This window comes from Palaemon carinicauda, chromosome 28, assembly GCF_036898095.1.
Source record: "Palaemon carinicauda isolate YSFRI2023 chromosome 28, ASM3689809v2, whole genome shotgun sequence".
In the NCBI taxonomy this organism is placed as follows: Eukaryota; Metazoa; Arthropoda; class Malacostraca; order Decapoda; family Palaemonidae; genus Palaemon; species Palaemon carinicauda.
This window is the reverse complement of record NC_090752.1, coordinates 11,481,169-11,496,879: the sequence shown is the minus strand read 5'-3', so window position 1 is coordinate 11,496,879 and position 15,711 is coordinate 11,481,169. Positions and strand designations below refer to the sequence as shown.

The following is a 15,711-nucleotide window of genomic DNA, read 5'->3' as shown; positions in this document are numbered from 1 at the left end:
AACCTGTAACGATGGGCTTGTTTTTAGTATAGATATATAAAATTTAATGATATCTAGTTTTATTGTTATATTTTTTTTCACATTTGTATATTTCAAGAGTATTTAATTTAGACTTAACAACTTTTACTCACGTACCCTACAATTCTGGCCAATTTGTGTAACACGTCATTGTTTTGCTGTCTCCAATTTCTTTGACTTTAATGGTAAACTAAAGAAACCTTGACGTTGCTTGTGATTATTTTAAGTTATAAACAGGATAAATTTTATTGGAAGGATAGGTATTTTTTACAAGATATTTATAGAATATAATTTTAAACAAACATACAATACTAAACAAGAAAACTAAATAAGAAGTTATTTTACATTCAGTTCAACGAAAATAAGAAAGCTAGTTTGACGTTGGTAGCCGGATGGACAACAGCTGTCTGCGGAGACCGCGGAAGCAGAACAGCTGTCAAAGTTAATTGGTTACAAATTTCTTTTGAAGTATAGCAAGATGTTAGTTAATACTTGTTTCGTGATGTCTTTCTTGACTGGGGTGGCCCTTGCCCAGCAGAGAATGGCCCCTGGTGTACCTCCTAGTCAATATCAAGGTGGCCAGGGACCGCAGCAAGTTCGTCAACCACCACCACAGCAACATGGCCAGTACCAGGTGAGTAGGATTTAATCTCTAGCCTGCCTTATTGTTACTGTCTCGTATTTTACTTCAGGTGAAAACTAAATCATTCTCCGATTTAGTTAGGTTAACGGTTAACCTGGGTTAATTCACAAAACTGCCCATTTTGAATCTACAAATGTTTCTAGGTCAGTGTTGAAAAGTATTTTCAAAATGTTATTCTCTAATATCAACTGTTGGTGTTAAAACCAGTCATCATAATTATTTTAAAAGTGAAAATTCCATAAATCTCTACACCTGTGTCATTTGTAGTAAATCTTTAAACCTCTCATTCCTATTAACCTAACCTATATGACCTTATTCATTGGGCTGCAAACCTTAAACCCTATTTACTCACTGACTGAGGAATCTCTTTTTATTCATTGAATATCTTGATATATTTAGAGCCTTTGTAGTTCGTCTGGACAGACTGGGTGTAAAATTTCACAAGGTATGACTGGAAAACCCCGCTTTGAAAGGGAAACGAATGCAAGAACACCACCTAACCTAACGTATCCTTTCTTACTTTTCTACCAGCGGCCAACCTTAGACTGCAGTATTCTCAGGTTACCTCAAGATTAGATATCAATCCTGTGTTTGTTTTCCAATTGTCACAATAAAGTACGGGGTGTATGTATGATAGCGGCCACCTTTATGTATTATTATGTCTAACCTAGAATACGGCAGTGTAAGGGGGGTCACAGGGGGCCTTAGGCCCCCCCCCCCGTTAGGTAAGAAGGTAAGGACATGGCTTGTAGGTTAGGTTAGTTGATGTCCATTATTAATGAACGCATGGGGAATTGGCCGCTGATATACAGAGCCTCCCAAACTACATACAGTACACCCCATATATTTGAATGACCCACGGGTTAAGGTATATTGATTTTGGGGGTCCAATTTCAGAATAGTGCAATAGAGGTGGCTTTCCCCCTCATGGCACCACCAGTTGGGGGGATGCCTGACAAGTCAGTTGAAGATGTAGCAATTCCATGGGTCAGACCTTTGGATGGTGGAGGGTCAAGAACTCGTCTGGGTAATAGTATAGAACACCACGCTCTCCATTTACTCCAATATAATGTAATCCTGCAGTTCTCACCTTCTTGCAAAGTAATTAGGGGGTTATTTAAATTCTGGGAAAGCAATAAATAGCAAGATATGTTGAAGAGGGGGAAGGGGTTATAAAAAGAAAATAGCTCGGTTTCCTCACTAAACGACCTGGAACTGACATGTCAACATCGTCAACCAAACAGAATTCGTGATGCCAGCGTACATAAACAGAAGTTCGTGATGCCAGCGTACATTTGATTTACTGTATATTCAAAATATTCTTAATTAAAAATGGATTAATTACTCAAAAGTGTCCTTAAAATATGCAATTTAAAAATAGTGACACTTTTGAGTAATCACAATTCTTGATTAAGTATATTTTGAATATACAGTATATCAAATGTATGCTGGCATCACGAACTTCTGTTTATGTACGCTGCCATCACGATCTGTTTGGTTGACTATGTTGACGTCAGTTCCATGTCGTTTAGTGAGGAAACAGAGCTATTTTCTTTTTCTAACCCCTTCTCCCCTCTTCAACATATCTTGGTAATTATTGCTTAACTAGAATTTAAATAACCACCTAATTACTGTGCAAGAAGGTGAGAACTGCAGGATTACATTATATTGGAGTGAATGGAGAGCGTGGTGTTCTATACTATTACCCTCGTCTGACACTAGTATTTTGGGTCAGAAGCAGTCTGGAACCTGGAGACCAGCCATTGACCTTTCCCATCTGAACAAATTTGTTGTGCAGACGAAGTGCAGAATGGAGACGCTCAACACAGTCCTGCGGGCAATATACGACAAAACGATTTCTTGCTGTCCTTAAAACTGAAGGATGCTTATTTTCAGAATCTGGTCCATTGGATCTCCAGAAAGTACCTTCAGTTCGTCTTGGGAATGAGGAGATTCCAGTTTTGAGTCCTCTGTTTCAGACTACCCATGGCCCCATAAGTGTTCATGAGTGTTCGCAGTGGTATCCACTTGGGCACATGCAATGTGTATGACACTTCTTCAGTACCTTGACAATTGACTTCTACTAGCGGAGTCAGAGTCCCAACTTCATGAGTTGAGTTTTGTCAGGATCTGGAGATTCTGATCAAGAGAAGTCTGTTCTCACCCCCTAGCCAACTGATTGTTTACTGGGAATGAAAATGGAGATGGTCCAAGCCAAAGTCTTTCCATTGCAGGACCGGTTGCAGAGATAAAGGAAAGTGGCAATGCCCTTCTTAACTTGATTCCCTCATCCAAGCAGTGGCAGAGACTGCTAGGACATCTAGCTTTTGGTCCTGCATGGGCGGTTACATCTTCACTCAGTGCAATGGTCCTTGAGGACCAGCTGGCGTCAGATGTTAGATCCGCCGTACGCGATGGTATGTGTTATTGGAGGTCAGAGCGGATCTGTTCTGTAGGCTCCAGGAGAACTTGTTAATGGGCACCACCTAGCAGGATCTTCCTCCAGAAGGGATGGGGCCTGCATATTTTAGGCACTCCATTTCAGGTCTAGGGACAGAAGTCAGGCGATCTCATGTAATTGATTGATTATTATTATTATTACTATTACTTGCTAAGCTACAACCCTAGTTGGAAAAGCAGGATGCTATAATCACAGGGGCCCCACAGGGAAATTAGCCTAGTGAGAAAAGGAAAAAAATGAAAATAAAATATTTTAAGAGTAACAACATTAAAATAAATATCTCCTATATAAACTATAAAAACTTTAACAAAACAAGTGGAAGAGAAATAAGATAGAATAGTGTGCTTGAATTTACCCTCAAGCAAGTGAACTGTAACCCAAGACAGTGGAAGACCGTGGTACAGAGTCTATGGCACTACCCAAGACTAGAGAACAATGGTTTGATTCTGGAGTGTCCGTGATTGATTGATTTGAAGTGCTCTGGCATCCTATCTCATGTAAACCTTATGGAGTGGAAGGCAGTGTATCTGGCTTTGGTCTACTTCCAGAATATAGTAGGTGGTCACTCAGAACTGTTGTTGAGCGACAACACCACCATAGTGGCTTATGTCAACAAGCATAACAAGAAACTGGGAGTCTTAGCAGTCGCGAGTGCTGGACCAAGTAGCAGCTCCAGTGGACACATTCCAACACCCATGGTACAGTCTCAATGTCTATGCCTTTCTACCGTTTTGCCCTCTACGGAAGGTAATCAGCAAGTCATGGAGACACATAATCTCAGGATGGCTAGTAGTACTGAGGTGGCCACATGCAAAATGGTACTTGGACCTTCTCATTCTCCTAATGGAGGTTCCACGAGCGCTCACAACCTGGCATAATCTTCTGTACCAATCCACGCATAAAATGGTACCACAATACTGTGAACTTTATCAACACCTCTGATGGAAAGGTTTTACGCAACTGTGAAGCAACTTTCAGGATTCCTTCGGAAGTCTTCGACAGCAGTCTACCAGGCAAAGTGGGCATTTGGTTGTGATTGGTGTCGCAGGCACTGCACTTCTACACCTGGTGCCTCTGTTTCACTAATTGCAGATTTTCTTGTTCATCTACTGGATGAGAAATTCCTCTCGGTGTTGGCGGTAAAAGGCTATCTCTCAGCCTCGTGTTGAGTATTCAGACTGAAAGGAGTATAGTAGATCTCTCTTCCTTTTGGGAATTATTGGCTTTGATTCAGAGCTGTGAACAGCCTGTCCCCATGGGAAATCAGAACCCAAGCTTGGAGTCCTAAGGTTGCTCAGGAAAGCACCATACAAACTATTGAGGGGAGCCTTAAACAGAAACCTCAAATTTAGGATGGTTTTTTTGGTAGCTTTAGCTTCAGCCAAACGTGTGGGAGATCTATGCAGTTTTTCATACAGTTTTCTTGGTAGCTTTAGCTTCAGCCAAACACGTGGGAGAACTATGCAGTCTGTCATACTCTATATCGCATTCCGAGTTGTGGAGGCAGACCTCATTCTTGTTCGTGCCCAAATTTCTCAAGACTCGAAACCCATCGATTATTGACTCTAGGTTTGATTATTTTTCAGTTTCATTGCTGAAGGCCGCAATCTTTTATCCTAACGACCTGCTTCTACATCGTGTGAGGGCAGTGTGGCTCTACCTGAAATGTATGCAATCACGAAGGTCCCAGTTCAGAACCTCGTGAGTACAGGGAGGGTGAATAGGAAAATCTGCAAGAATATAATTTCCTTCTAGCTTTTTGAAACTATTTGGATAGCCTATGAGGAGACACAGGACAAAACATTGACCTTAGCTCCTCCTAGAGCTCGTGATGTCTGGGAAATCGGTACCACTTTGGTCTAAAAGAACAACCACCCAGTTACCCACCTTCACTGCTCACTATCTTTGGGATTGTAGCCACAGGTCCTTTACACTTTTTTCCATAGGACCTGTAATGAGCCTCACTTATGAACAGGACAAAAAGCATCCTGCTTAGGATAACGTTTACAGCATAAGTAAGTTATGAGAGTGTGAATGTCCGGCCTTCTTTTCTCTGTCCTTTTTTCCCCTCCCTTGGGGTCCTCCGTTGTAACACTATGGAGATGGAAGGGACACAGATGCAGGTGAGCACACCAGTGACGCTTAGTAATTTTATTGGTATAGTAAAGATTATAATCCCCACACTCCTTACAAGGGGGAGTCTGAGAGTTAAGGCAAACCCACTACTTTAGATTAGGTCTTAACAGGGACAATGTTCCCACAGGAAAAGATGATAGGTTCTTGTATGAAAAATCATCTAGAAGCATCCATTGACAACTCTGGTTTGTTAGAGCAGGAACTCTGATATCATTTCAAATGCATGTTGTGGGCAATTTCAATAAACTTCAAAGACAGGAACTCATTAAATCCTTGCTTAATTGGCATGATGCTGCTTGGAGTTACTAATTATAATTTTTCAATATTAAACTTACCCGATAATCATGTAGCTGTCAACTCCGTTGCCCGACAGAATTCTACGGGAGGGATACGCCAGCTATCACTATACTAGAAGGGGGTGTACTCACCAGCGCCACCTGTGGCCAGGTACTGCAGTACTTCTTGTTGACACCACCTCACTTTTTCCTCTGTCGTGCTTCCGGCAAGACATTCATGGGATACGCTTATGATCTTGGAGTATTGTTTACGGCTTTTGGTGAAGTATTTCTCTCAGATTTCGGCTGTCGCTATACTGGAAAACTTCTATATTAGCTTAGATAGCTTTTATTTAGTTCTGATTAATGGTTAACGATCTTTTTGCTTGATTTGGAATCCCCCTTGGCTAACTCTTTGATTCAAGATGTCTGACATTTCACAAGCCCCACCCCATAGACGATGTAGGTCTTGTAATAGGCGTATTCCGAAGGCCTCGGTAGATCCTCACACCGCTTGTTCTGACTGTAGGGAAAGACCCTGTCAGTTGGAAGATCGATGTGAGGAATGCGCCGGACTTTCGGAACTTGAATTTGTCCGATTCTTGAAATATTCAACCAAGTTAGAGAGAGAGAGAGTTAGGAGGAGTTCTTCTCGCTCTTCTCTTTTTTCCTCACCTCATGATCCCCTACCTTTTCCTCCCCCTGTAGTGGCTACCCCCGAACCTACTATTTGCCCTCAACCTGATATGTCTGTTGTTTTGCGTGCCATTCAGGCTTTAGGTGACAAAGTGGAATCGGTGGTTAGTGATCATAAGTCTCTTATGGCCGAAGTCAAGGAACTTAAGGTCAAAAGTGCAGTGGGAGGTAATAGTGCCAGTGCTGTGACAAGTGCTAGTGTCAGTGCAGTGCCAAGTGCTAGTGTCAGTGTCAGTTTGGTGCGTGAGGGTGCTTCTGTGCGTGCCAGTCGTCCTCCCAGTCCGGGACCTCTTGCAAACTCCCAAGCCCAGGGGAGAAGCAATGTCGAAGGGCAAAAGGGTTCGGCAGGCCTTGATCGGCGCACAGAAGTATCCTCGGTGGTTGCGGGCGTGTCTTACAAAGACCGTCACTCCCACCCGCAGACGATTGAGCCCGTCTTTTACTCGTCTGCTGAAGAATTGTCAGGGAGGAAACGCTGGACTCAGGTCTCAAGACCTCTCAAACGCAAAGTCCAGACCTCAAGAGCTCAACCTGGTTGCAGTCATTGGATTAGCTCTGACTCTCCGCAGTCATCAGGTGACTGCACTCCTCCTAAGAGGGGTAAGGTGATGCCGCAACAGACCTCATCTTCTGTTAAGGCTTTGCCTCAGCAGACCTTAGCGTCTGTCGACCCCAAGTTGACTGTGCTGCAGTCCATGCAGTCACAGCTTGCAGTCTTAATGCGTGAGTGTCAGGCTGAGAAGGTTACGCCTCCTCCTGCGTTCGCTCCGCCTAACCGCAGTCCAGTCTGCCAGGCGTACGAAGTTGAGGCTCCTCAGGATACCTTACTGCGTACTGAGTTGCCAGTTTCCAGCGGTGTGCAGCTACCTCCGCCTTCCTTAAGGCAACCTCAGCAATGGGAGCAGGAAGCTTATGCCTTTCTTCCTCCGCTTCCGCTTGCGGTTCCACCAGCGAGGCAACAATCTGTTGAGGTACGACAACCTCTTCCATCCATGAGGCAGCCACCTCAGCACTCGCTGCAGCGACCTCAACCCTCCTCAAGGCGAGAGCCTCAACACCTTAGCCTTGCGCCTCAGGAACCTCAACTCGCGAGACAAGAACTGCGTTCTGCGCAGCCGCTACCTCAACTCTCGCAGCTCACACCTCAGGAACCTCAACTCGTTCCTCAGGAACCTGCTACTGCGCATCCGCAACCCTTACAGCAAGCGCAACTCTTGAGTCAAGACACTCATGCCAGGAGTCAGCCTCCTCAACCCATGCGCCTACCTTCCGCTACTCTTTTTGACCAGCCTTTGCAGCCTGAACCTCAGGTTTTATCTCATCAACAGAGACTTGAGGATGAAACCACAAGCGTTGTTGCACCCGCTTGTTCAGATTCTGCTGTTCAGCATACCACTGTTCCATTACCTCTCACTTCGCTACACTCTGGTGATGAGGTTTCTGATGAGGAAGCTGCGCACCTGGATCCCTCATCAGACGTGGAAGAATCCAAGTCTTCTCCTCCACCTATTGACTTTCGTAAGGTCCTGGCTCTTTTCAGAGAGGTATACCCGGACCATTTTGTCTCTGCTACCCCCCGCTCTCCGCCATCTGAGTTTTCGCTGGGCATGCAGCCTGTCAAGTCAACATATACTAAGCTCGTCTTTGCAAGGTCCTCTAAGAGAGCTTTAAGAATTTTAGGGGAGTGGTTGCAGTCTAAGCAGCAACTAGGGAAGACTTCCTTTATGTTCCCACCGACTAAGCTCACTTCTAAAGCGGGCGTATGGTATGCCACAGGAGAGGAACCAGGCTTGGGAGTACCTGCCTCTGCCCAGGCTGACTTCTCGAGTTTGGTCGACTCTCCTCGTAGAACAGCAATGAGGCGCTCTAAGGTTTGCTGGACCTTCTCCGATCTAGACCACTTACTAAAGGGTGTATTTCGTGCCTTTGAGATGTTCAATTTTCTAGACTGGTGCCTGGGGGCCCTTAGCAAGAAGACCTCCCCTGCGGACAAAGACTCGGCCATGCTTTTAATGTCCTGCATGGATAAAGCTATTAGGGATGGATCTGGCGAGCTTGCTTCAATTTTTGTGTCAGGAGTTCTTAAGAAAAGGGAGCAACTTTGTACCTTCCTTTCTTCCAGCATCACACCTTGTCAAAGGTCTCAACTCCTTTTCGCTCCGCTTTCTAAGTTCTTGTTTCCCGAAGAACTTATCAAGGACTTGTCTGCGGCAATGATTCAGAAAGACACTCATGATCTTGTGGCCTCTTCAGCTCGTAAGACTAAGGTTGCTCCCTCAGTCCCCAGGACTTACCGCACCCCAGTTGCTGATACGCCTGCTACGAGGTTTATTCCGCCCTTTCGTGGTAGAGCCCCCAGCCGAGGAAGCTCCCGTCCAGACTCTTCCAGGAGCAAGTCTAGGAAAGGTTCCAAGACTTCTCAAGGCAAACACTGACTCTCCTCCTCTCCAGACAGCAGTAGGAGCCAGACTCAAGATCTTCTGGCAAGCTTGGGAAAAGAGAGGTGCAGACGCCCAGTCTGTCAGGTGGCTGAGGGAGGGTTACAGGATACCATTCTGCCGCAAACCCCCTCTGACCACTTCTCCCATCAACCTCTCTCCCAACTACAAGGAAAAGGACAAGAGGCTAGCGTTGCACCAGGAGGTGTCGCTCCTGTTACAGAAGAAGGCAGTGGTTATAGTCCGGGACCATCAATCCCCGGGCTTCTACAACCGTCTCTTTCTGGTGGCCAAGAAGACAGGAGGTTGGAGACCGGTGCTGGACGTCAGCGCGCTCAATGCTTATGTCACCAAGCAGACGTTCACTATGGAGACGACGAAGTCGGTCCTAGCAGCGGTCAGGCAGGAGGACTGGATGGTCTCGTTGGATCTGAAAGACGCATACTTTCACGTTCCTATTCATCCAGACTCCCAACCTTTCCTGAGATTCGTTTTTGGAAAGGTTGTGTACCAATTCCAAGCCCTGTGTTTTGGCCTAAGCACAGCTCCTATGGTGTTTACGCTTCTGATGAGGAATATTGCAAAATTCCTCCACTTATCCGACATCAGAGCCTCCCTTTACTTAGACGACTGGCTGTTGAGAGCCTCCACGAGTCGTCGCTGTCTGGAGAGTCTCAACTGGACTTTGGACTTGATCAAGGAACTGGGTCTGTTAGTCAACTTCGAAAAGTCCCAGCTCATTCCCTCCCAATCCATTGTTTACCTGGGAATGGAGATTCGGAGTCAGGATTTTCGGGCTTTTCCATCGGCCCCAAGGATAAGCCAAGCCCTAGATTGCATCCTGAGCATGCTGAAGAGGAGCAGTTGCTCGGTGAGACAGTGGATGAGTCTCACAGGGACCCTGTCATCGTTAGCCCTGTTCGTCGAGTTAGGGAGACTCCACCTCCGCCCTCTTCAATTCCATCTAGCAGCTCATTGGGACAAGGATTTGACGCTCGAAGCAGTCTCTATCCCGGTCACCAAAGAGATGAAGACCACTCTCTTGTGGTGGAAGACCAACCTCCTTCTCAAAGAGGGCCTATCGTTAGCGATTCAGACCCCCAATCTTCATCTCTTCTCGGATGCATCAGACTCGGGCTGGGGCGCGACCTTGAACGGACAGGAATGCTCGGGAACGTGGAACAAGGAACAGGTAATGCTCCACATCAACTGCAAGGAACTCCTGGCAGTTCATTTGGCCCTATTGAACTTCAAGTCCCTCCTGCTAGGCAAGGTGGTGGAGGTGAACTCCGACAACACCACAGCCTTAGCTTACATCTCCAAGCAGGGAGGGACCCATTCGAGGAACCTGTACGAGATCGCAAGGGACCTCCTCATTTGGTCAAGAAGTCTAAACCTCACCCTAGTAACGAGGTTCATTCAGGGCAACATGAACGTCTCAGCAGATCGCCTAAGCAGAAAAGATCAGGTCATCCCCACGGAATGGACCCTTCACAAGAGCGTGTGCAACAGAATTTGGACCTTGTGGGGTCAGCCTACAATAGATCTGTTTGCCACCTCCATGACCAAGAGACTTCCTTTGTACTGTTCCCCAGTTCCAGACCCAGCAGCAGTTCATGTGGATGCTTTTCTGCTGAATTGGTCCCATCTCGACCTTTACGCATTCCCACCGTTCAAGATCATCAACAGAGTCATTCAAAAGTTCATCTCGCACGAAGGGACACGGCTGACGCTGGTTGCTCCCCTTTGGCCTGCAAGAGAATGGTTCATAGAGGTACTACAATGGCTGGTCGACATCCCCAGGACTCTTCCTCTAAGAGTGGACCTTCTACGTCAACCTCACGTTGACAAGTTGCACCCAAACCTCCACGCTCTTCGGCTGACTGCCTTCAGACTGTCGAAAGATTCGCTAGAGCTAGAGGCTTTTCGAAGGAGGCAGCCAGTGCGATTGCCAGAGCAAGGAGGGTATCCACTCGTAGAGTCTACCAATCCAAGTGGGAAGTCTTCCGGAGCTGGTGTAGAGCCAATGCAGTTTCATCCACCAATACCTCTGTAACCCAAATAGCTGACTTCCTATTACATCTAAGGAATGAGAGATCCCTTTCGGCTCCTACGATTAAAGGGTACAGGAGTATGTTGGCTTCAGTTCTCCGCCACAGAGGTTTGGACCTTTCTTCCAACAAGGACCTTCAAGACATCCTTAAGTCTTTTGAGACTGCTAAAGAACGTCGTTTACCCACTCCAGGCTGGAATCTAGACGTAGTCTTAAGGTTCCTTATGTCGCCTAGGTTCGAACCTCTCCAGTCAGCTTCCTTCAAGGACCTTACCCTCAAGACTCTTTTCCTCGTCTGCCTTGCAACAGCTAAAAGAGTCAGTGAGGTTCATGCCTTCAGCAAGAACATTGGGTTCACATCCGAATCTGCAACATGTTCTTTACAGCTCGGATTTTTAGCTAAGAATGAACTTCCTTCACGTCCTTGGCCTAGATCGTTTGAAATTCCTAGCCTTTCCAACATGGTAGGTAACGAGCTAGAAAGAGTTCTTTGCCCTGTCAGAGCTCTGAAATATTATCTTAATAGGTCAAAACCTATACGAGGACAGTCAGAAGCCTTATGGTGTGCAATCAAGAAACCTTCGATGCCCATGTCCAAAAACGGACTTTCGTATTATATAAGGCTTCTGATTAGAGAAGCCCATTCTCATATGAAGGAGGAAGACCTTGCTTTGCTGAAGGTAAGGACCCACGAAGTGAGAGCCGTAGCCACTTCGATGGCCTTTAATAAGAACCGTTCTCTGCAGAGCATAATGGATGCAACTTATTGGAGGAGCAAGTCAGTGTTTGCATCATTTTATCTTAAAGATGTCCAGTCTCTTTACGAGAACTGCTACACCCTGGGACCATTCGTAGCAGCGAGTGCAGTAGTAGGTGAGGGCTCAGCCACTACATTCCCTTAATCCCATAACCTTTTTTAACCTTTCTCTTGAATGCTTTTATTGTTGTTTTTATGGTTGTTACGGTAGGCTAAGAAGCCTTCCGCATCCTTTTGATTTGGCGGGTGGTCAATTCATTCTTGAGAAGCGCCTGGGTTAGAGGTTGTGTAGAGGTCCTTTAGTAGGGGTTGCAGCCCTATATACTTTAGCACCTTAGAGTTGATTCAGCCTCCTAAGAGGAACGCTGCGCTCAGTAAGGAAGACGAACTTAATAAAGGCAGAGTAACGGTTCAAGTCGACTTCCTTACCAGGTACTTATTATTTCATTGTTATTCTGAAATAACTGATTATATGAAATACGGGATACTTAGCTATCCTTTAGTCATGTACACTGGTTTTCACCCACCCCCCTGGGTGTGAATCAGCTACATGATTATCGGGTAAGTTTAATATTGAAAAATGTTATTTTCATTAGTAAAATAAATTTTTGAATATACTTACCCGATAATCATGATTTAATTGACCCGCCCTTCCTCCCCATAGAGAACCAGTGGACCGAGGAAAAAGTGAGGTGGTGTCAACAAGAAGTACTGCAGTACCTGGCCACAGGTGGCGCTGGTGAGTACACCCCCTTCTAGTATAGTGATAGCTGGCGTATCCCTCCCGTAGAATTCTGTCGGGCAACGGAGTTGACAGCTACATGATTATCGGGTAAGTATATTCAAAAATTTATTTTACTAATGAAAATAACATTTTGTTTGCAATTTTGACATATTGCACATTAAATTTGTGAAATTTCATCTCTGCTTCCCAGTTAAGTCTTCCAAATATAGTGATCCCTTACATATGAAAGTATTTTTCTATCAAACTATTTCTACCTACCTGAGAAAAAATTACTTGTTTTATTGTTGGTAAAGTACTGTAATTATAAAAATTTGTAAAGCTATTCCTTAGAAGTTGAGAGAAGTGCCCTGATCATGAATAAATTGGTCACGAACACAAAAGCGATGGACATTACTTCGTCAAAATAGTTGCTTCGCATAAGTAAATTGAAAGGATTGCATTGACATTACAAAATTTATATGATTGTTCCCCAACTATACTGTAAGTTTTTATTTAAATTTAGATGCTTATTTCTAAAATAATGATTTACATTTTACATTAGCCTTTTTAGTTCCTTCTCCAAGCCCCATGATTAATTTGTTTTGTACAGTTGTTACTGCTCACTAATATAGCAATGACACACATCAAGAGTGAATGCCCAGTTTGAATGGCATAAATATCAACTTATCATCTCTGTATGGAAAAATATCGATACAGTATCTTCAACAGATTTTTTTTATGTGGCACTGTTCATGTTTTCATATTTCTTTCCTCATTTCAGGGAGGTAATGTACAGTATAAACAAGCACCAGGTGTTCCCCCACCCCAGTATCAGCAGCAACAGCAGTTTCAGCAAGCTCCACAGCAGCAGCAGCAACAGTTTCAGCAGGCTCCACAGCAACAGCAGCAACAGTTTCAGCAGGCTCCACAGCAACAGCAGCAACAATTTGGACAGCCTGCACCTCCACCTCCACCACAGCAGGCACAACAACAGTTCCAAGCAGTTAGTAGCAAGTTTTAATTTTTTGTTTATTCACCGCACAGTACTTCTTTGTAATTAATTTCATCAATAGTTTTCAGAATGATTATGATTTCCTCACTCTTACCCCTTACTTATCTACTACATAGCTTGATCCCCAGTTCTCGGTAATGACTAAATGCTCCATCCATATACCAAGGCACTTCCCCCAATTTTGGGGGGTAGCCGACATCAACAAAGAAACAAAACAATAAGGGGACTACTCTCTACGTTCCTCCAGCCTAACCAGGGACTCAGCCGAGTTCAGCTGGTACTGCTAGGGTGCCACAGCCCAACCTCCCACAATTCCACCACAGATGAAGCTTCATAATGCTGAATCCCCTACTGCTGCTACCTCCGCGGTCATCTAAGGCACCGGAGGAAGCAGCAGGGCCTACCGGAACTGCGTCACAATCGCTCGCCATTCATTCCTATTTCTAGCACGCTCTCTTGCCTCTCTCACATCTATCCTCCTATCACCCAGAGCTTTCTTCACACCATCCATCCACCCAAACCTTGGCCTTCCTCTTGTACTTCTCCCATCAACTCTTGCATTCATCACCTTCTTTAGCAGACAGCCATTTTCCATTCTCTCAACATGGCCAAACCACCTCAACACATTCATATCCACTCTAGCCGCTAACTCATTTCTTACACCCGTTCTCACCCTCACCACTTCGTTCCTAACCCTATCTACTCGAGATACACCAGCCATACTCCTTAGACACTTCATCTCAAACACATTCAATTTCTGTCTCTCCATCACTTTCATTCCCCACAACTCCGATCCATACATCACAGTTGGTACAATCCCTTTCTCATATAGAACTCTCTTTACATTCATGCCCAACCCTCTATTTTTTATTACTCCCTTAACTGCCCCCAACACCTTGCATCCTTCATTCACTCTCTGACGTACATCTGCTTCCACTCCACCATTTGCTGCAACAACAGACCCCAAGTACTTAAACTGATCCACCTCCTCAAGTAACTCTCCATTCAACATGACATTCAACCTTGCACCACCTTCCCTTCTCGTACATCTCATAACCTTACTCTTACCCACATTAACTCTCAACTTCCTTCTCTCACACACCCTTCCAAATTCTGTCACTAGTCGGTCAAGCTTCTCTTCTGTGTCTGCTACCAGTACAGTATCATCCGCAAACAACAACTGATTTACCTCCCATTCATGATCATTTTCGTCTACCAGTTTTAATCCTCTCTCACCACTCCATCAACATACAAGTATGTTAAACAACCACGGCGACATCACACATCCCTGTCTCAGCCCCACTCTCACCGGAAACCAATCGCTCACTTCATTTCCTATTCTAACACATGCTTTACTACCTTTGTAGAAACTTTTCACTGCTTGCAACAACCTTCCACCAACTCCATATAACCTCATCACATTCCACATTGCTTCCCTATCGACTCTATCATATGCTTTCTCCAGATCCATAAACGCAACATACACCTCCTTATCTTTTGCTAAATATTTCTCGCATATCTGCCTAACTGTAAAAATCTGATTCATACAACCCCTACCTCTTCTAAAACCACCCTGTACTTCCAAAATTGCATTCTCTGTTTTATCCTTAATCCTATTAATCATTACTCTACCATACACTTTTCCAACTACACTCAACAAACATACCTCTTGAATTACAACACTCATGCACATCTCCCTTACCCTTATATAGTGGTACAATACACGCACAAACCCAATCTACTGGTACCATTGACAACACAAAACACATATTAAACAATCTCACCAACCATTCAAGTACAGCCACACCCCCTTCCTTCAACATCTCAGTTTTCACACCATCCATACCAGATGCTTTTCCTACTCTCGTTTCATCTAGTGATCTCCTCACTTCCTCTATTGTAATCTCTCTCTCATTCTCATCTCCCATCACTGGCACCTCAACACCTGGAACAGCAATTATATCTGCCTCCCTATTATCCTCAACATTCGGCAAACTTTCAAAATATTCCGCCCACCTTTTCCTTGCCTCCTCTCCTTTTAACAACCTTCCATTTCCATCTTTCACTGTCTCTTCAATTCTTGTGCCAGCCTTCCTTACTCTCTTCACTTCTTTCCAATGAAGGAGTGAAGGTAAAAGTGGAAGAGAAAAAGAGGGCTTTTGAAGATTGGCTGCAGAGTAATAGTATGGAGAAGTATGAAAAATATAGAGAGAAAAAGGTGGAAGTAAAGCGCAAGGTACGTGAGGCAAAGAGGGCAGCTGACCTGAGGTGGGGTCAGGGACTGGGTCAGTCATATGAAGAGAATAAAAAGTTTTGGAAAGATGACTAAATGCTGATTTTTGTTAATCTACCAACGTATGGTCTAATAGGTTCAAGTTCATTGTCAAGGATTAGCTTTGTAGGGAAGTGCCTCCATTTTCTTTTTACACACACTGTCTCTACTAAGTAAGAGCCAGCCAACTACTACACTTTTGTCCACCTCTTATACAGTACTGTAG

At 44.7% G+C, this 15,711-nt stretch overlaps 1 protein-coding gene across 1 annotated transcript in view; it reads left to right on the top strand.

Moving 5' to 3' along the window:
• Window positions 1–379: 379 nt before the first annotated feature.
• LOC137621461 (lymphotoxin beta receptor inhibitor-like) overlaps window positions 380–15,711 on the top strand; it is a 28,342-nt gene continuing 13,010 nt past the window's right edge. The window contains exons 1-2 of the mRNA XM_068351785.1: window positions 380–652; window positions 12,983–13,204. Of these exons, the coding sequence (XP_068207886.1) occupies window positions 497–652; window positions 12,983–13,204 (378 nt within the window). The 5' untranslated portion in view covers window positions 380–496. The remainder of the gene's footprint in view (window positions 653–12,982; window positions 13,205–15,711) is intronic.